The sequence below is a fragment of the Perca fluviatilis genome, chromosome 19, assembly GCF_010015445.1.
Source record: "Perca fluviatilis chromosome 19, GENO_Pfluv_1.0, whole genome shotgun sequence".
NCBI lineage: Eukaryota > Metazoa > Chordata > Actinopteri > Perciformes > Percidae > Perca > Perca fluviatilis.
The window spans coordinates 25,758,737-25,781,400 of NC_053130.1; the positions used below are offsets into that span (position 1 = coordinate 25,758,737).

The window sequence follows — 22,664 nt, forward strand, 5'->3', positions numbered from 1 at the left end:
TGTGGTGGCCATTTCAGTAGATTTACTGGCAGCATGGTGGCCCAATATGGCAGCATGGTGGCCCAATGGTTAGCACTGTAGCCTCACAGCAAGAAGGTTCTGGGTTTGAATCCAGGTAGTTCCAGGCCTTTCTGTGTGGAGTTTGTATGTTCTCCCCATGTTTGTGTGGGTTTCCTCCGAGCGCTCCAGTTTCCCCCACCATCAAAAACATATACTAGGTTCTCCAGTCAGATCTGGAGTTGGTCCCTGGGTGCTGTGATTGGCTCCACACTGCTCCCTTGAGGAATGGGTTAAATGCAGAGAATGAATTTTGCTATGTGTATGTGACATTAAAGTACCTTTACCTTACCTGTACCTTACTCACTAACGTTGTGGAAACACAATAAGCATGGAAACTAAATGCGCACTTCCTGCATAACTGCATTATTTCAAATACTAAGTTACTCCTCTAGTAAACTAGTATTCACATGAAATAAAACAATAAAACATTGAGACCATTCAGCAAAGCACTCTGGGTAACATTCAACACACAAACAGTTTGCTATGGACTCGTCACTAGGCTTCCTCCACTTCACCGTTTTAACAAAGTGGAATAAACGTATACAAGTCCAAATCTACACAAAACCCGCAATCAATTAGTAAGCTGACATCAAATGCATGGCATTAAGGCATTTAGGAAACCTTAATTGTAACCTTGGCACGGTAAGATGTCCAGACTAGCAACATTCATTTTCGTTTTTTACGTCCTGCTCTTCGCATCGTCAGCCAGGAAATATTTTTTTTACTAAAGCAGTATATGAAATCATATGTATTACCTACCACCTTTATTTGTTTTGTGGTATTTAAAATATATTTAAAATATCTGGTAATGCCAGGCGTAATTATTCCACTCATTTTTTAAACAATGCAATTACCCGTTTCAGTATGCTGGGGGTTTGTTTTCCCCCCAGCAAACTCATGGGTCAGACCCATCTGGTAGCGGGGGCCGAGACTGAGAGCTAAATGGATAAATATGCACCAAACAAGCCACTTTGAAATTTTGCTGTTTCTATGAATACAAAAGTTGGGTAACCCCCCAGACTAAAAAATGTTGGATGACCCTTCCCCTCAACAAAGAATAAAAAGACATGACCCTCCCCTATTTTCCTCCGGTGGTCCTTTCCATAAATACCGAACGGTCCCTAAGTGCATAGAAATACAACATGTAAATTACACTGTGGATGTCTGAAAGTTGTCTTTTTTTATACAAAGTATGCATGTTAGTTGAAAACAGATACATGCACAACTATACAAAAAATAACCTTTTTTTTTTTCAAATACCATGCTCAAAAGGAAGAGTAGTAAGAAACAAATGTATGTATTATAATAATGTTCCGTGTAGACAACAGAGGGGAGCTACTGTGCCACATCCTACAAAGGTTTTTGAACAATTTTTTTTGGCCTTTATTTGTATAGGACAGTTGACTTGAGAGGGGAGAGAGAAGGGGAAAGACATGCAGCAGAAGGCCGCTGGTTGGAGTCGAACCCGCGGCCACTGTGTTGAGGAGTGAACCTCTATATATATATGGGTGTCCGCTCCACCAGGTTAGTTACCCAGGAGCCCTCTTGCAAAGGTTTTTAAATTATGTATTTACAGTTGCCACATGTATAAAATGTCTTTTTTCTAGATTTAAAATAGAAAAGATTTCCAACCATACATTTACAAATGTAGTTACTGAAATTTTCTGCAGCTTTTTTCAGTGCAGGAAAACTCATTTTAAAATCTGTATTAAATGCAATCAATAAAAACAATCAATGTAGATAACCCCACATTTCCTTTTAACGTTTCAACCTGTTCTTGTATTTGTAACAACCTACTATTATTTATATCACAGTTACATGCCTGTCTGTTTTTGTATTTATTACAGTGATTGATGTTTGTCTGTAGAGTAGTCAATAAAAGCTGCATCTCTTTCTGTCCAACTGTACTAAATGTGTTGGAGGTGAAAACATGACTGCTGCTGGAATTTATTTTTAATTTTATCCGAAGAAAATGTTATCCGGCCTTACCTGATGGCTAAGAATTGTATCACTCACAAAATGAAGAGGAGCCATTTGAGGTTTGAATGAGCTTTATGCTTGCAAAATATCAATAAAGGATATTTTATATATGCACAAAGAGTGGGGAAATGTTTTGTTTTTCAGTGAATGAGTGCAGTAATAAGGAGAATTTATACTTGAGGAAGTTGTTTAATGACTAGACTGCTAACAGACCTGTAGCTACTTGGGATGATTTTTATATATTTATATAGATGTTTTTAATAAGATAGTTTTCTTAACTGGACTGTATTAATTACCTGTCAAAAGAATATGGAAATGTCCACATTAAAGTGAAAATGATTCCTGGAGTTAATGCAAGGTTTCTCTGAGTTTTACCTTCCAAGGAAATATGGAGATTTCATTTCACACTTTCGAACCTTCTGAAATAATTAAGTTTAGATGCCATTCAAGATGCTGCTCACTTCTACCTGTCAAGAAAGAGCCAAGAAAGAGTGAATGACTGGCACTGAAGGGTGAATAAATAAACACCTCTCCACATACAATTACCAATGTGTGGTTGAAAAGTACAGTCTAGATTTAGCAAAAAAGCTAATTTCCATGAATTATTGATCTTACCCTTCAGTGTTTTTGTAGTTAAAACCCATACTTTGCATAATTTCCAACTAAAATTCTTCTTCATATTATCGTGTAATTTACAAAGGATGCCAGACAGACAGAGAATGCAAGGCTGAAACATCACAGTGGCATTTGTCTGCACCGAGACCCTTGTGTTAAAATTGTGACATCAAGGGAATACTGGTAGCATAAGCAGCATGTGAGCGTGGAGACCCTCCATATATATATATATATATATATATATATATATATATATATATATATATATATATATGAGGGTCTCCACGCCACATGCTATATATATATATATATATATACACACACACACACACACACACAACACACACACACACACACACACACACACACACACACACACACACACACACACACACACACACCAGCATGCCGTGTCCAGGACCTGAAGAGTGTGTGGAGCTCTGAGGTGCTGGGACAGAGAGCATCAGGCACTGGAGCAGAAGGCAGGGGCCGGGGCTCTGAGGGCCAGGCCTGTCTGTGTCTGCAGAGGCTCGGCAGAGGCCGGCGAAGAGGAGCTCGGCGGCGTTGGGCGGCGACAGCCTCATCCAGATGGCTGCTGTGTGATTTAGCAGAAACGGGAAGCAGCTGTGGCCAGTGCTGAGCCCCCTACGCTTGACTGGGACCCAACAGGGGAGGGAGGGCATTTGCATGAGAGGGATAATCTGGCCAACCAACTCTGGCCCTGCCAGAATCCCAAATCTCACTTCCCCTTTCAGCCAGCTGACTGAAATACTCCTTTAAGAATCAGTCTCAACCAATTCCAATTGTGCTGTTAACAGGATCCAACAAGATGTTAGTGCTCAAAGTTTACACTTCACGGGACTGTGTCCCAGTAATGGATGGCCATAATAAAACATTCAATGTTGGTCACTGTTTCAACTATTGTTTCTCAACATGTGGGGCCCAATTTGTGCATCATGTATAGGGTAAAGTGCCCAGTGGTGGAAAGTAACTAAATACACTCAGTCAGTGGCTGTACCTAAGTACAATTTTGAGGTACCTGTACTTTACTGGAGTATTTCTATTGTATGCTCTATACTTCTCCACTACATTTTAGACAGAAATATTGTACTTTTTACTCCAGTACATTTAACAGCTATAGTTACTTGTTACTTTTTGGATAAAGATTTTACATTAAATACACTGGATTAAAGATGAAATCAGTGGTTCCCAACCTGTCTTGTGACATCTTACAAAAAAACAGTATCTACTTACATTTCACATTATGAGTTGTTCGTAGTTCCACCAAAGACACATTTCCCCTCTAAACTTCTCACTTTGTTTCATTTGAAAGAGGATATATATCTATCTATATATATTTATATATATATATATATATATATATATATATATATATATATATATAAAGTATAAGGTATATAAAGTAGTTTAAACCATGCAGCTACAACAGTAGAATGCTACGAATGCACTGATGCATCAGCATTACCAGCCTATAAAAGTACAACACACACATTGTCAGCAAAAGGAGGATGTTTACTTTTGATACTTTTAAATTATAATCCTTAAGATTTCAGTCGTGATTGGTTTTGTTGACACAAGTGGTCACTGGAGAAAACAGCATCTGCGGTTTAGAACTACTGTTTACAGTGCAGTCAAACAAATTAATGTTGTTTTGATAATAATTGTGTCAAAAATAACTTCAAATGCAATCTGATTTCATACTGGACACCACTCGAGTAGTTTTCCGAAATAAAATATACAGGCAACACTGCATTACATGCTGCATTGTTTCCTTTGAATCCCTGGTGTGCGTGAAGGCAATTTAAATCCAGTGTGGAAATGGCGGACCCCCACCACCAACAATGAAAACTACTATGTAGATAAGTGATTACAGAATGTAGATGCATTCAATGGCTGTTGCTGGAAAATACATAAATAATATAAAAAGCTGGGTTTGATTTAATGAAAAACTTGAAAATCTTAAGGATTTTAACTATAGGTACATTTTGCTGTAAAATACTTCAATGCTTTTACTCAGTTAACATTTTGAAAAGAGGACTATTTACCCAATCCTAGACCTATTTATATAGTACAACTTTTTTTTTTTTTTTTACATTGTTCTAGATACTTTTACTTAAAGGGATACGCCACCGTTTGTTGAAATAGGGCTTATCACGGTCTCCCCTAGCTGTAGATAGGTGGGCCAATGCATTTTTTGTGCATGCTTTGTTTTAGTCCGGTGCAACACTGGCAGCGCCGCTGCTAGTTAGCTTAGCTTAGTGAATGGAATCCTATGTTGCCGGTTAGCATGTTGTGAGTAACAGTGAGCCAACAAAAGACAAAAAAACAACCTAATTGCTTGCACTGAGACAAAAAATGCATTGGCCCACCTATCTACAGCCAGGGTAGACCGTGATAAGCCCTATTTCAACAAACGGTGGCGTATTCCTTTAAGGAAAGTTGTGAATGCTTCTTCCATCAACATCTATACTTGATCTCTGAACATACAATATCCCAAACAGGCAACATAAAGCTGTTACAATACAATCACGACTATGTTTAGGTTACTTAAATACTCAGCTGATACATTTCTACCTCGATTTCAAAAGCCAGTATCTAAAATTTGAATAACAAGCTATAGGCAGTAAAATTACACTTTTTTTTTTCAATGAACATAGTGTGCAATATGTTTCGTTTGTGACCACACAACCCCAGATGTGAGCACTGCTGCACAGCCAGTCAAATTGAGCTACAAGCTTACACCATATGTCACCGTTTTCAGTCCATACTCCATGGATCCCACCAGCACCAGAGGAATTCTGTGCATCTGTCCCAGTCCAGCTGTGAGGAGTCCCCGTGTGCGGAGATGCCCGAGGGGGGGGGGTTGTGTGACGACTTTCACTGCTGGCTAATTCAACAAAGTTTCAATACAGTGGCCAACCACACACGTCTGAAATATTTATCAGGGACTTGACAAAAAGATGAAAAATAAATGAAAGTCTTTTTTCATGGGCTTCCAGATTTTCAGATTGTTTCATTAAATTTACATGAGAATTTCATTTCATGTGTGCACAATCTATAATGGGCCTGCTCAATAGCAGTGTATTTATGACCAGTGAGGCATTCAACTCAAAAAACATCAACAATGTTAAAAATGTCAGACTGAGCTACCACTTGGCAATGGATTAACCCTCTTATTTATTAATACTGATGGCTGAGACATTAACTGGACAGACAGTTTGAAATACACACAGTACATCTACTATATCGGCCATGAACCCAGAGGATCAGGATGGGTACTAACATTTTTAATTATGGAGCTCATGCTCATTTTCTAATAAAAAAAGGATGTATTGCAGTAACAGATTTCCTTTTGACGCCACTGTGGTCTTAATCACTAAAAGGAAGGGAGGAAAAGACACTTTTCTTGACACCCAGGATACTCTTGCCCAACTTCTGTAGATAAGATTAGCACATCCAGCCTCAGAGACGTAGGACAGGACTAGACTACAGGCAAAATACTATAGAGATGTGCAAATAAAGCTCTTATCAAAGTGATCACACTGCCCTCTGTGGATCAGATGGGAAGGAGGAACAAGTGGGGAAATGCCACACTACACTGGAGACGAACTTACTGGGGATGTGTTTTAATTCTTAGACCTAAACAAACGTGCACATGAGGACATCATTTCAATTTATTAGGAAAAAGAAAAATACAATTTTGGCAATGCAATTAATTGAAACAAATTAAAGCATCAACAAAAGTGAAGTGTTGAGATACAGCATATGAGATAGTTGAGAATATCTTTGGGAATTAATACTACTTACGCTGAATGTTCATCCTCAAAGTGTTACAAAAAAGGATGCTAAGCGCTATAAAAAGGAATTTAAACAGATCATTGCTTTATCTGGAAGACAGTTCAAGCACACGACATGGTGCCTAATGCTTACACCAAACCACCAAGCAACAGTAACATAAATATCCAAACAAAACAATCTGGCCATAAAAATAAATAAATTGCTGAAAACAATGTGAATGCATAATGCAAACAGCTGGGAACAATTCACAGAGCAGTTTCTCCACACAGAAAAGTTCTCTCACCACAAAGATTACCGTAAAGAAGTATTGGGCTGCATTTAAAACAATACAAAGACAGTGCTCAACTTATTTCAGCTAATATGTTTAGATTTTTGTTCCAAGTGTGGTGACAACAGCCTGTAAGTAAGGACAAATGTTAATGGTTGAATAAACATCAGGCTGGTTGTAAAGAGATTAACAAATCAACTAAAAATGAACTGTTTGACACACTGGGGGATGGAAAAAATAATAGATACACCTGCTCAATATAATGCATCTAACATACATAGCACTTCCTTTGTGAAGCTATATTTTTAGGTTTGTTCTGTCAGAGTTGTTGATTTAATCTTCAATTGATTCTGCAATTATGTAAGGTTCTCCTGCTGTTTTGTCCACCCACTCTATGTGCTTTGCGTGCAACAAAGAAAATATTTACAAATCTATAGATTTAGCTAGAGCCAAAATGTATATCTCAACTCAGTTCAAAATAACATCTATAACTTTAACAGACGTATAATCGGGATGAGGAGTCACGCTTAACGTCCACATCCAAAAGTCTTATTCCAGTCTTCATACAGCTCCAAGTCTTTTGATGAGACACTGGGTCGTACCGTCTTCAGGGCCTCCTGGAAGTCAGTGTAGAGGATTGGTCGCACTTGATCTGCAGTGATAGTGGCAATGTCACTGAGCTGGATGCTGCGGATGGGCCCCAGCGCTGCCTCTCGACACAGCTGAGTCATGTCAGCCCCTGAGAAGCCCTCGGCGGCTGTTACCACGCTCTCCAGCTCCTGCTCTCTCAGCTGGTTCTTCTCTTGAGTCATGAGGTTAGTTACTATCTGCCGACGGGCCTTTGCTTCAGGCAGGGGGATGTATAACCTCTTTGCCAGGCGGCGGCGGGCAGCCTCGTCTATCTCTTGAGGCCGGTTGGTGGCGCCCACCACCAGGATGCGGTCCTCGGCTGCCGTGGCCGCCCCATCCAGCTGGACCAGGAACTCCGTCTTTATCCTACGCGATGAGTCGTGCTCCCCGTCTGTCCGCTGGGACAACAGTGAGTCAATTTCATCAATGAAAATGACAGCAGGCTGGTGGCAGCGGGCAATGGCAAAAAGGGCTCGCACCATTTTCTCCCCCTCACCCACCCACTTGGATGTGAGCGATGAAGCACTGATGCTAAAGAAGGTGGCACCTGACTGGCAAGCTATGCATTTTCCTATCAGAGTTTTCCCGGTCCCTGGTGGTCCAAACAACAGGATGCCTTTGGGCGGACCACGGAGGCCAGTAAAGATGTCAGGTCGCAGCATGGGCCAAACCACAATCTCCTTTATGGTGGCCTTAGCAAACTCCAGGCCTGCTATGTCATCCCAGGTGACAGGAGGCCCGTGGTCCATGATCTCACTCATGATCAGCTCGATTATCTTGGGCTCGAGGTTTTTCAGGCGCTCGTCCAGGATCTGAGGTTCCTGATTGGAATTACGGCTAGCTTCTTCTTCCTCCTCCGGTCGTGGAATAGGTGACACAAATTTAGAAGACGCACCTCGAGGCCTGTTAGCACCCAGAGATCTCTTCACAGTTGCTGCCATGGTCTGACCTCTCGTAGGCTGATTGGAGTGTCTTTTCTGTTGATCAACAATGAACTGCTCACGAGCAGTTCTAAAGTTGCCTCCAGCTCGCGGGTCAGTACCCGCTTGACCTCCGTGTTGCCCCCTGCCACCATCCCCTCCATCTGGGTTGTAAAAATTCTTCCGCTTAGAAGGGTTGGAGGTGGGGAAGTAGGAGGACTGATTGTTTTGCGTACCCCATGCAGGGCCAGCGTTTCCCTGTGGATGACCTGAAGAAGAATGACTAAACACAGACTGCGGTCGGGCTGGAGGTCGGGAGAAGGAGTTTGGATTACCTGAAATCCCCTCAGAGCCTCTTGGCCTCTCTAAAGCAATATTAGTAGCAGGATTACTGGTAGTATTGTTAACCTCTGTTTTAGGCTGTGGTGGGCCTATAGGTTTGAACAATGCAGCCTCTGACCTGACTCCAACACATATGTTAACATCTCCTGCTGCCACCAGGGAGCCTCCTCCCCCTTTGCCTGCCTGTATCATCCTCTGCACGCAGGGCAGCTCCAGCACACTCTCTGCGGTCAGGGACGACTCCCATTTGTCACTGTAGTTCTTCTGACTGCGGGCCAGATGCAGCGCGCTCTCTGCATAGTTGTTAAGCCCTGTGCGGGGGTCATCCGAGTCCAGCACTGCGGCGTAGCGCTCCGAGTAGGTCCTGAGCAGGCTGGCCATGCCGGCCTGAGAGAGCTGGGAGCTTGCCCATGCATACTGAATGGAGAGGATGTGGGCCCGGTAGGCATCGGCCGTCTGTTCAGGTGTACAGTTGCCAGATGAAATGTCAAAGGACCTCCTCTGCCATTCGTCCAGGTGTGCTCCACTCATGCCTGGCCTGCTCCAGTCTGATGAAGGAGATGGGACAAAGGTAATTAAAAATGCATGACATCAGTAAAAGCCGTGGTCCACATCACCCCTGACCCAAACAAACAAACAAAAAGTTGCATCTCATTACATTACATTCTGTGATATGCATGGGGCATATGATACAGGAGCCTGTTGATTTAGTATTGCACTTCCATTAACCCCGGTGCCTCACAAGAACAGAATAAAAGAGCATGGTTCAAACTGATGAAGCGGCAGAGGCTAAGATATCCTGACTTTAGAAAGCATGGCTCAAGTTCCAAAAACACTTCATCCAACTCAATAGCATCCCAACTCAAAAGCATCTCTGCGTTAAGACCCTCCCATGCCCATGTTTTTAACTTGTCTTTAATATTTTTCACAATTCAATGTTTAAAGCATAGCTACTTTGTTAGTCGCCATATCCCCAGCTGAGATGACTTCTAAACATAAAAAGTGTTGTTTTCTCAGTCTTGACAAAGCTCTTCCAGAGAAAAAGAGAGAAAATACAAGTGTTTTCACTTAGTAGCTACTAACATTGAATATTAAGTGACAATTTCTAAAACGGGTCAAACGCCTCTTTAACGACATGCAGCTACGCTAGCTAAATATCTAATTTGATGAATATGTAGCGGTACTGGAGGGACGTTCACTAACAAAGCTGCTGCAGTGTCATATAACATTAGGTCATTCATTCAACTGGCAGGGAAACCTAGTTTAGTCTCCATGACATGCAGTTATAAACAGTCAACTCGTTCTAATTCACAGACTAGCAATACAGGCATTAGCTTAGCGTTCACTGAAAATACACCACAAACACAACAAGCCACAACACTGAGGATGACGGACGACACTTACTATTAGAGATATCTTCTGCTGTTATGACAAAGTAAATAGGTGATGCACTGACGTAACATACACAAGTTTTAAAATGTCTCGTAGTTTAGTTGTTCCCGCCACCTGTTTCTTCTTCAGCAGCGACTTACGGCCACGTTCCAATTCGTTCCTGAAAAAACATAAATTAGACTTTCAGCATCGGTTTCACCTAATGTAGAAACCCAGCCTAAACTAACCACACGTTAGTAGTTATTCAATTGACAAAACGTCGACTTATGATGAAAATATAAGAATAATAAAGAGCCAAGCTAAAGCCATTAACTAATTTGAAAATATCGGAACGGGACCTATAACTTGTCACAACTAGGGAGTGCTCCATTTATCCCCCAGGTTCGCCCAGAGAGTGACGATCTGTTAATGTGTTATTTTGCCGCTATATCAATTCCCACGTAAAGCTTTTTGATTCGTGATAATAAATTATAAACTACTATGCAGTTTTACCTAAAGTGAAAAGCTTTGCCTTGAGTTTTAAAACTTATTTTCTCCAGACTGTGGAGTCACCCATAGACTATATGGAATCAGGGTCCGACCTGCTAATTTGAGGTCTACATCGCCATCTTGTGGCCACAACATACATAAGCATAAATTAAGTTGTCGCTTTATCGTGTTGCATTCTGGGAAACGAAGTACCATCTTTCTTGAAATTATATTCTGGGAGCTCATTTCCGAAATAAATTATTGTTAAAGACAGAATACTTTTACATACATTGCATTCCATGTTGCATTATTTTATTTTATTAAGTAGAAGAAACAATAAAATATAAAGTACTCTTGACATTAGTGTACGCGTAAACTACACTAACCACAAGCGTGGAGTTTTTTTGTTTATGCTGTCGACAGTGGATGACAGCGACTGCTGCTGAGAGCTTCAGATCATACGCCGCCGTGGGAAAATAAGCTGCGTTTGTGTAGCTAACTAACGTTAGGTAGTTAGTTCACGTTTCGTACTATTTATTATTAAAGTATTTGTCTTTGAGGAGAGATCGCAGGAAAAGTTTCCTGAATAGCTGTTCATAGCGGTAGCAGCCCGTTAGCTAAAGCTAAACCGGAGACGGGATCTTAATTAATCCAGACGGGACCAACCCCAGGAGCCGGGTAGCAGCAGTCAGTCACACCCTTGTCTGGGGTTAGTGAAGGAACCCTGTATGCGCAGAAATCTTAAATTTCTTCCCGTCACATGTTACAATGGTTTTTTTTTACAAATAAATGTTAGCCTCAGACTAAATTTGGAGCTTCGGACCAATATTGTGAGTTAACTGGGAAGTGTGGACTGGATATGACTGACTCATCATCATGGCACGGACAGAGGAGATAACCCTGAACAGTCCGTCTGCTGCAGTGCCAACCAGACAGTCTCGTAACTAGCTAGACAACTGAGTTACACATTCGATCGTTTCTATTATATATTTCACTTCGCGGTGAACGTGGCATTATGAATACCCCGATGTACACGTTTGTTTCCCGTGACGACAACAGCACGGTTTATGCAGAAGTTTCCAAAATCCTCCTCTCAACCGGACAATGGAAGAGGCTGAAAAAAGACAATCCCAGATTCAACTTAATGCTTGGGGAACGGAACAGACTGCCCTTTGGACGTCTGGGTAAATATGTTTTTTTTTTTCTAATAATATGATGTTTTTGATGAAGTGTTTTTGTGTGCTATATTTGGTGTACACCCACTCAGGACGAGGCAGCTGCTGTGACTGCGCAGAGCTGCTTGCTCCAGCATCCTGTGGAAACACTGTGTCTCTCTCTCTCTCTCATGTAGATTTGCAGTCGAGGCTCTGAGTGTACACGCAGATGTTTAAACGCATTTTAAAATGTCCTCACTTGGATTTTACAGGCCACGAACCAGGACTGGTTCAGCTGGTGAATTACTACAGAGGAGCAGACAAGCTGTGCAGGAAGGCGTCATTGGTCAAGTGTGTATCTGTCTTTTAAAAATGAAAAAAAATCTGCATATTTTGCTGTCGTTCATGTTTCTAATGTACTTGAATTATGCAAATGAATTATTCAAAGGCAGTTACATTAGCTGACCACTTCCCTTCTTTACCATTAGGCTAATAAAGACCAGCCCGGAGCTGTCTGACTCCAGTAACTGGTTTCCAGAATCCTACATCATCTATCCTACCAACCTCAACACCCCTGTTGCTCCAGCTACAAATGGCATTAGCCATCTGAAGAACAATCCCAAGACGGATGAGCGAGAAGTTTTCTTGGCCTCCTATCACTCTAAAAAAGAAAGTGGGGAGGGCACAGTGTGGATAGCCAAGTCTTCTGCCGGAGCTAAGGGTAATAACTATTATCCACGTTTAATTGGTTTAAATCCAAGACACGAGTAAGCTTTAGTCTGACCTTTTTTTCCTTCAGTGTCTTCTTAAATTATATCACAGTGAATCAAATCAATTCCATACCCTTTCTGAGCTCTTTGGAAGAGTTTTGCTCTGCATGGCAACCGTTTTCCCTTGATAAATCATCTTTTATGTGACCTACTACTGCCATTGTTTACAGTTTTAAATTGTGGTAAGTGGCAGCTTTACATATTTGTTTTTATTGCAACAGGTGCTGGTATTTTGATATCCCATGATGCTAATCAGCTGCTGGAGTACATTGATAATCAGGGACAGGTTCATGTTATTCAGAAGTACCTGGAGAAACCTCTGCTTCTGGAGCCGGGACATCGGAAGTTTGACATCAGGCAAGTCTTTAATGTTAGACCGACCAGAGAATGTTCTAGTATGTCTGGACTTTGTAACTGAGGCTGATATGGGTTCTGTTATGCCATTGCTAGGAGCTGGGTGCTAGTGGACCATCACTACAACATCTATTTATACCGGGAGGGTGTGCTGCGGACGTCCTCAGAGCCCTACAACAGCTCTGACCTGCAGGACATGACCAGCCACCTGACCAACCACTGCATCCAGAAGGAGCACTCCCAGAACTACGGCCGATACGAGGAGGGGAACGAGATCTTCTTTGATGAGTTCAGGCTGTACCTGCTGAACACTCACAATGTCACCCTGGAGACCAACATATTACCTCAGATCAAGCACATCATAAAGTAGGTCTTTCTTCTTTTTTATTTTTTATTATTGGATCTCATTTACTAGAAAGCCCAGCTTAGGGCTCCTGCACGCTGGCTGCGTGGCGTGAGCATGTCAGCTGCGTGGCGTGTCCGTTCATATTTCGGCTCCCATGTTAACAGGTTAGAGCTTGCACACTGCCTGCGTGACACGCACGTCTCAGGTGCATGCTAGAAATAGGACCGACGCCTATTTTTCACGCACGCATGTTGAAAGCATTTCCAGGCAAAATAGAATCCGAAAAGATGTTTATATGTCATTTTGACACAAATCCATTTAATAAATGACATTTTGATGTTTGAAAGTCTCTAGGTTTTGACATAAATGCAGATATTTAAGGAAATCTGTTGAACTCCTTTTGAAATTGTATTTCAATTGGATTCTGATAAAACAATAACATGGACTTTATTATCTCAGGAAAGGGAATTCAAATCTAAAAATATATATCGAAATATGTGCAAACAAATGGGCAAACACAAAAATATTGACAAAAATAAAGTTGAAGAACACGCTATTATTTCATATTATCAATGGGAAACATACATGTGTACAGACAAGGCTAGCAGCAGCAGCAGCGCCGCATCAGACACGTTTCTGGTGTGCAAAGACATAGAAAACGCCACGCAACAGGAACGCCACGCTCACGCCACGCAGGCAGTGAGCAGGAGCCCTTAGCTTTCACACATAACATTGAAAACTGAAATCCATAATTAATTTTTTTTTTTGTGTGTGTGTTAACTTTTCCTGCTACAGCTTTCTGACCGCGGTCACAAAGCACAGGGGGAACACCTTGTTTCTCCCACTATGCGTCTAGAGTCTGAACTCACTCCGAAGCTAATCCCCGTCACCCTCTCACTCGCTCTACCACACACTCCCCAGCATACACGCATGCTGTTCTGTTAAAGAGATGCCCTAGAACGACACAGACGGCAGCGAATGAGTGTAAACTTCAGGCCGCATACGTAGGCTACGGCGCAAACTGTGCGTAGAGTAGAGCCCCGGCAGAAGCATGATTCCCACTTTAGTGCTGTGGAAATGTGACTTTGGTATCTATCACATACCAGCTACCATCGCTTAGACGAGGCATTTTAATTCTGCATTTCCTTTTCAAAGGTCGGCGATTACTTAATGCCTGAAACGTTCCTAATGAATTGTATCAAGTGTTTGCACACGGCATGAAGTCGTTGAAGGCGTTTGTCGAGCAGTCGGATGATTGGAAATGATTTTGCTGTCTGGTTTCACAGGAGCTGTCTGACATGTATCGAGCCGACAATCAGCACCAAGCACCTGTCCTACCAGAGCTTCCAACTATTTGGATTCGATTTCATGGTGGACGAGAGCTTCAAAGTCTGGCTCATTGAGATCAATGGAGCTCCAGCCTGTGCACAGTCAGTACCATTCAGCTGATCGTTTATTTCTGAGCATCCTTTTTGGTTTCACTTGTTTCTTTTCCATCTAGAAATCTTCCATCTTTGGATTCTGTTGGATTCCTGTTCACATCTATTGCTTCAGTCTGCATTTAGACAGAGCTGTTTGGCTTTGGTTTACAATATGAGGAAAAGAAGCGTCGAATCTATTGCTCGAATTATCTAAAAATGTGTTTGGGGAAATGTTTGAATATTTGTTTGTTTATTGTTTTTTGTTCCACGGAGGGTCAGAGTCAAAGATACACGTTTAGAATTTTGCTCCTCGTGAATTTTAAGGGGTTAACTGACTTTTTTTTTTTTTTTTTTAATGTAATGTGTAATGTAATCTTGTTAAAGCGGATTTTTATAAAATTGGTACCTTAAAAAAGTATTGTTCAGGAACCGGTATCGGTGTCGAAAGATTTTTAACAATATCCAGCCCTACTTAATGAGTTCAAATAAAGTCTATGGGAAAAACTCACAATCCACAGCTAGCTGGGACTGGTTTAATATCTCTCATAGGAAATTAATTCCCATGACACTTAAAGGAACATGCCGACTTATTGTGACTTTAGCTTATTCACCATAACCCCCAGAGTTAGATAAGTCCTTACATACCCTTCTCATCTCCGTGCGTGATGTAACTCTTTCTGACGCCCCCAGCGCTAGCTAAGCCTAGCATGAATCCTGGAGGTAACCGGTTCCAACTAGCCTACTGCTCCCAATAAGTGACAAAATAACGCCAACATGTTCCTATTTACATGTTGTGATTTGTAAAGTCACAGGGTGTACAAATAACAAGGTCACATGAGACACAGCCGTCTTCTAACCGTATACAAACTGGGAACTATATTCTCAGAAGGCGAAGCACTGCTACTTCTGCTACTTGGGCGGAGTGATTTGCTCGCAGCACCTGAGAAGCCCCGTGGTGAGGAGCAGAGAGTTCGCCTGGAGTTCACTCAGAGTTGGAGGAATAGAGTCAACAATTACTAGATAGTAAAAGCTTAGTGACCTTGTTATTTGTACACGCTGTGACTATACAAATCACAACATGTAAACGGGAACATGTTGGTGTTGTTTTGTCACTTATTGGGAGCAGTAGGCTAGTTGGAACCGGTTACCTCCAGGATCTGTGCTAACCAGGCTAGAGCTGGGTGCGTCAGACAGAGTTACAACACGCACGGAGATGAGAAGGGTATGTAAGGACTTATCTAACTCTGGGGGTTATGGTGAATAAGCTAAAGTCCCAATAAGTCGGCGTGTTCCTTTAAGTGTCATGGGAATTAATTTCCTATGAGAGATATTAAACCAGTCCCAGCTAGCTGTGGATTGTGAGTTTTTCCCATAGACTTTATTTGAACTCATTAAGTAGGGCTGGATATTGAAAAAACTTTTAAAAACACACCCAATTTTTTACGAATTATAAAAACCGCTTTTAACAAGATTACATTACACATTACATAAAAAAAGTTAACCCCTTACGTTTTGAAATTTGGTTCCACACAACAAGACATTTTGGCTACGTTCAGACTGCAGGCAAAAGTGGCCCAAATCTGTGTGAACACTCAAATCTTGCCCAGATCAGATTTTTTTCAAATCAGATTTAGACCACTTCCATTTGTGGTCCTGAATCAGACCCAGGTCTGATTTATTTATTTATTTTTTCAATGCAGCCAGGGTGTGAACAACCAAGGTGGATTTTATGCAACTTTTACGTCAATCTACATCGACATTTGTCACAATTATGCGCCGGTGGGAGTTAGCCCTAGACACAGACAGTAAAATTAAAAACTTGACTAGGCCTACAAAATGGAGAACAGTGATGGAGCAAGTCAATGGAGGGAGAGTGAGGTGTAAGACCTAATTAGTGTATGCTCATTAATGTTACGGCTGCCATTACACAAACATTTTGAAATAAAAGCGAAAATGCTTACTTGCTCCATAACCTCCCTAACTTTAGTGCAACAGCGTGCTGCGTCTGATGTCATTATTCTTTTGCGCATGCGGGTCAGTTCGAAACCGCAAACAGTTCACACTGGACTCTGATATAGGCCACATTTTAAAAGGTAATGTGAACAGCCAAACAAAAAATCGTATCTGAGCAAAATTTTTAAATCCAATTTAAGCATTAAGACTTGCGGTGTGAACGTAGCCTTTTTAATACTCAATGGTTACTGAGGCAATTCAATCGGTGCCTAAGAAAGTATTGAACTCAATAGCCAGCCCTATGATTTAGTCAGAAAGCCACCTGTGAGGCCAAGTTGACCCTCCTATTTTCTCTTCCCCCTCCAGGAAACTATATCCAGAGCTGTGTCAAGGTATCGTGGACGTGGCCGTTTCCAGCGTCTTCACCATGAACAGCGGCGGTGACTGCCCATCTGCTTCCTCTTCACCTTATTCGTCCTCCCCATCCTCCACGTTCACCACCAACTCCTGCTCCTCTCCCAAACTGAGAGGGCCTCTTCACGTGGGCCCTTTCACTCGGCTGTAAGCACACGCGAATATTCCCCTCGTCTCCTCCGTACACGCTTCTTTCATGCTCTGTCCTCACTCCTCAACTCTAGCTGAGAAGCAGCACATGGCAGCGAGCCCAGCCTTTAATTGTACCTTGCCTGTCACGCCTGAAGGGAGTCTTTCTTTCTATGGAGAGCACTGAGCGCCAGAAATGATCTCTGCTCTCCCGGTTATGCATATTATAACGAATGTGAGGATGGGGACGAACGGATCAACAAACTTTTCCGGGAGTTTCTGAGTGAGGACAGACGCCCTTCCATCTCAGTCCCACCACCAGTTTCTCCACAAGCAGATTAATGGAGGACTGAAGGATGCAGAGACGCTCAAACTGAGACTGTAGTGCCTTACATTTCCAGCCACGCTCCCTTAAAAAAAGACTGCCAGTTAGCTTGCTCTGTCACTGTGGCTTGTACTTGTTCTATACGCCTTTGCACTGTTGCTCAGTAAAGTCAATGGGGTCATGGTCAGTCGGCAAGAATTAGCTTAAAAACGTATTACTTGACATGTGAGATCTTAGTGAATTTGTGTAAATTGGAATGCTATTTATCTCATGAGACACATTTTTATCTTTTTTTTGTTTTATTTGCAGCTTACCTGCAGCTATCTGTGCCCCTTAGTTTCATAGGAATGCTAAAAGCGATCAAGAGTTGTTAAAACTTACAAAGACTTGTATACTAACCCGATGTGTCTTTATGAGCCACACATTCAAGACGTCAAGGTTTGCCTTGAAAATCAACATTCCTCTAAACTTAGCCATGTGGACGCCATATTTAATTTGCGTTTAGGACAGCAACAAGGAGGCCGTCCTTCATCTGGTAAACCAAGGTTTAAGTCCGTCCTAACAAGTGTCCCTGACCCCTGACCTCTCTACAGCAGAGAGGAAAGACAAGTATTAGCCTGCAGTATTCTGTTCTCAACTCATTCTTCTACAAAATAGTCCAGCTGAAGACTATTTGGGCATTTTATTTGTCATCTGAAGAGAGCATGTTTGCGTGAAAGCATGTAGTAGAATGCATCCTCATACAAGCCCCCACAGCACTTGTTTGTCCCAGTTTGTAGAGCTGCCCTAATGACTGTTTTATTTCTGACGTATGAAAAGCTAGACTTGTCATTGTAAAGTGTCTTCAACAAGTGTGTGGATTATGTTTTTGAACTGTTATGTAATGAAAGTAGTAGTAGGTTGTGCAAAGTGTGTAAAAGGCCCCATGAAACGAAACTGGCAGGACACAAGAGACATAACAGAGCTGATGGAGACAAAAAAAAATATTTCATACTTTTTACACTGCGCTTGTATAACATTGTGTGTCAAATGTGTGTTATTACCACAGAAAAAGTCAGCGGACAGCCAGCGGCTGCAAGGAAGACACAGACACACGTCTTCATCCCGTCACTGCCTCTTCTTCGGTTACTGCTTGTGTTTGATCATGTCACTGTATGAACCAATTTGTACTGTTCTTTTTTTTTTTTTCTATCAGAGTTGCATTTCACGACTGTTTTTTGTTTTGTTTCATGGGGTCCTTGAAAGATTTCAGTTCTTTTCTTTTAATGAATCTCTCTGTGAATAGATAAGACCTTTAGAGGGGTAACTCATCTATTTTATGTTACAGTTTGGTAGAAAGAGGTGTTTAGTTTTTCCTCAGACATGAAACTTTAAATTAGCTAAAGAAATGTGCTCGTTGGGTAGTCGATTCAACTGTTGTGTCTCCAGGAGCTCATTTTAAACAAAATAAGTCATTCTAGGAGTTTTAGTAGGCGTGTCTCTCGTGATGTTAGAGTCCCCGCTGCTCCTCTCTTCTAACCTCGATTCAAACGTGTGAGGCTTTACATCCCATGTTGTGAGTAACTTAAGTTAAGGGACACCATCGGAACATTATTGTTTTAAATCGCTGTGTATTTGTGTTTACAAGATGACTCTGGGAAATGAAGGATATGAAGATGGTCAGACAGATGGAATAGTTACAGAGCAGGTTACACTGACATGAAACTAAGAACATGACGAATCCATTTCTGTGATGTTTTGCAGAGCCCTGATGTAGCCGAAATGCTATTTTTGAAAGTTTGGAAAAATGATGTATGTCATGGTTGTGTTGACAAATGGGTTACACGTGTTTGCTGATTTTTGAAGTATCAGAAGCAAACTGTCAGTATTGGAATTCAATTTGTAGGGAAATGTCTTTCTGTCAAAGGGAAAGGTGCCTTAGGGGGAATTGCATATTGATAAAAAAAAAAAAAGAAGCAATGGACCTCCAGCGTTTAAATGCACCTTCATTCGTTTCTTTGTATCGAAGTGATTTTTGCCTCATTATAAGACCTCTTTTAAATTCAATGATGTCATTTTTCTCATATTTTTCCTAAGTTTCCTCATCTTTACCAAAGATCAAATTCCTGCTGTATTTTCAGTGTCCGTAAAGGTTTTTGTAGTTGCTATAATCTGGACATTATCACATCAATTGGCCAACGTGATCCTAAATCAGGGATCATATTCAGAGGGATATCTGTGCTGTGTTTTTGTTCAGTGATGTCTTATCCAAACTCTTGCATGAACAATTGTCTTTATCAGAAACAATATTACTAGAATAAAAAAATATTACTAGTAACAAGCCTCTGTCATGTGTACATTTCTGCTTTACAATCTGATTCCCTCCTGCTTCCAGTCTTTATGCTAAACTTGACTAAACACATCCGAGACCAACTCTGTATGGACACAGAGATGAAAGTGACATCCATCTGCTCATATAACTGTCAGAGGTAAGCAAGTGTATTTCCCAAAATGTTGGACTTTTTCTCTAATATAAAAAGATTTGTATATATAGTTATTATATATAAGTTTTTTTTTTCTGGACCATGAATGCAGCTTGTGAGTAAGATACACTGAGTGGCCAGAAAAACAGAAACGTGATGTTGCAGTACAACAGCTCTGTAACAGGTAAGAAGAAATTATTTTCGACCCTCTAATGGGCTCTGATGGAGCTAGACTGGATCCTCGGACGGCTGCTATGTTCCAAATGTGTTTTTATGAAATGAACCTGTAATCTGTGTGAAACAGCAAATCTGTCTGATATGTAGAAACCTCTAAAGGTCACTGGCCATTAGATCCTCACTGATCCTGTTGTCGTGTCAGGAGATTTAAATAGGCTAGATCTCATCAATACCGGTGCTGTGCCACGTGCGTAAAGGCCTCTTTCAATGTGGAGACGCACATATTGATGCTGCTGCTGTGCGATGACTACAACTTGTATTTTATCAATTTAAAAGAGAGAAATTAGGCAATGAATAGTCGCAGGGAAAAAATAGAACATGACAAGCAAACCCCGATTACATTGAGTGATGTGAACAACATTATTGGTAAAGATCACTGATCTGACACGTTAGACTCTGCCTCAGTCACATTAAAAGATGGATTTGACGAGCATGTTGAGGTAATAATGTGAAATTGTAGAGCAAAGTGAAAGAGCCAATACAATATTAGTCATTGTGCACCACAGCATCTACTCAACAGAAAAGCAGGATGATGATAGGCTTTTTTATAGATAGGATGTGGTAAAGTATTGATCTTTATTGAAAGATTTTATCAGTGAGTTTTACAGATGCTGATCTCTGCATCTGTATTTTTTATTTTCGTCACTAGATGCCGCTGGAGCGTGCTCCTTGATGACGTCACGTTTGTAAAACCCGAAACCTCTATGAATGAAGAGATCTCTCGCCGGGTGCGGTGGCGCGCGCCTGTAATCCAAGTTACCGGGAGGCTGAGGCTGGAGGATCGTTTGAGCTCAGGAGTTCTGAGCTGCAGCGGACTATGCCGATCGGGTGTCCGCACTAAGTTCGGTATCGATATGGTGCTCCTGGGGGAGCCCGGGACCACCAGGTCGTCTAAGGAGGGGTGCACCGGCCCAGGTCGGAGACGGAGCAGGCCAAAGCCCCCGTGCCGCTCAGTAGTGGGATCGCGCCTGTGAATAGACGCTGTAGTGCAGCCTGAGTAATACAGCGGGACCCAGTCTTTTTACACTCTTTCTACTGTTCTACACACAGCTGGGATAACACACACGCTCAACAACAACGTTACACTATGTTACAGCAGCTTCTTTATTTCCTTGTTCCCATGGAAACCTCCAGAAACCAGTTGTGTTTGTTTGTCCTCCACCGCCTCCAGCTGGACGAGAGGAGCAATCACACCATCACACCAATTCATTCTCCGCTTTTCTTAAACTCACGTTTCCATTTACCTTTCTCATTTCTGTTGTCTCATTCAACGGACAAAGCACCTAAATAAACTAAATAATATTGTTATAATTTATCCATGTCTAGCAGAAACACAGCAAAGACAGTGCTGCACTGTGATGCTGTGTGTCTGTTAGACATGGAGACATTATGACACTATTATTTTGAAAGCAACTACAATAATAGCCTATATTTGCTCAACTACTGTACTTAAGTACGATTTTAATTTTATTTGTATTATGATTTTTATACTCTAATACGTTATATCTCAGGGTCAAATGTTGGACCTTTTACTTCACTATCTATTAGACAGGTTGGCTATAGGCTACAATGTAGGCTACTTTGAGATAAAGGTTTTACATACAAACTATAGAATACAGTCAGTTATTTAAAAATATATAGGATCCATTCATTTGATCATTCATCAAATTGTTGTTAAACACATAGCCTGTATCAAATTATCTTATATTTCTTCTTTCTGAATTGTCTGACAACTCATTGTAAAATGTTACTAATTACAACTGATTATTTGCTGATAGTTTGTGAGTGTTCAACCATATACTGTAAAATAATATATTAACTTAATGGATGTCGCACATAATGCTACATGATTAATCTTCACTATCTTAATGAGGCGCATATGACACACAATAGGTAAGGCCAATCAGTATGACTGGATTATTCTCTAATGTTATTCACTATTATTCACTATTATTCACTAAACCCACTCAAACAAAACACACAAAAACAAAAACCTGTCTTGACCGGGATGGAACCAGAGCATACCTTTTCTCTTCTTCTCAAAAATCACTTTTTACGAATTAGGAAATATCACAGTAACATTTCAAAGCAAAAATCAGTACACATGTTTTACAAGTTTGAAAAGTTATTTAATTAAAGTTTTTATCCTGATGTTGACATGAGACAGACATCCACGCACAGGGAGAGAGAGATGTCATTGGATTATACACTCTATACTCACAATTGTATGTTGTAGATAGTTAAATGTAATTTAGGTAGGTAAATAGTAAATAGAAATCTGAATGGAAATGTAAGTCCAAAAAACAGAGAATGAATTGTTGTGATTTAATTGTTGGTTGCTCCTTCCCTCCAGATGTAGGTGGCGTAGGACATATAAACAGAACTGGTTTTTGAAGGTTTGCAAGAAAATAAAGAAGCATGCAGTGATCTCCCATGTCACCATTGTTACATCCCCAGTGAAATATGTTCCACATATTGTCTTGTTATTGACTGTCAGAACAGGCCTCACTTGTAGGCCTATAACATTTGAAATGATCAGTGTTTTGTAAACAGTTATTTCCCTGAAGAGAAATGTAGAAATAAGAGATAGGACAATAGTGGTCTA

General features: G+C 41.1%; 2 protein-coding genes across 3 annotated transcripts; one reads left to right on the forward strand and one right to left on the reverse strand.

Annotated features, from left to right (window-relative positions):
* Positions 1-6,332: 6,332 nt before the first annotated feature.
* On the reverse strand, positions 6,333-10,618 carry fignl1 (fidgetin-like 1). Of its 2 annotated transcripts, XM_039782937.1 has the most exons (3): positions 10,519-10,618; positions 10,039-10,186; positions 6,333-9,182 (listed from the first exon to the last, which is right to left on the reverse strand). In XM_039782937.1, the coding sequence occupies exon 3, from the start codon at positions 9,163-9,165 to the stop codon at positions 7,270-7,272; it is 1,896 nt and encodes a 631-aa protein (XP_039638871.1). In that variant the 5' UTR covers positions 9,166-9,182; positions 10,039-10,186; positions 10,519-10,618; the 3' UTR covers positions 6,333-7,269. The 2 variants fall into 2 exon arrangements, with proteins under 2 accessions (XP_039638871.1, XP_039638872.1); XM_039782938.1 differs by lacking the exon at positions 10,039-10,186 and having other exon boundaries at positions 10,519-10,611.
* Positions 10,619-10,910: 292 nt separating this feature from the next.
* ttl (tubulin tyrosine ligase) lies at positions 10,911-19,307 on the forward strand. The gene is made up of 7 exons (XM_039784346.1): positions 10,911-11,678; positions 11,921-11,999; positions 12,137-12,369; positions 12,640-12,775; positions 12,869-13,138; positions 14,405-14,548; positions 16,859-19,307. The coding sequence occupies exons 1-7, from the start codon at positions 11,510-11,512 to the stop codon at positions 17,055-17,057; spliced, it is 1,230 nt and encodes a 409-aa protein (XP_039640280.1). The 5' UTR covers positions 10,911-11,509; the 3' UTR covers positions 17,058-19,307.
* The last annotated feature ends 3,357 nt before the right edge of the window (positions 19,308-22,664 follow it).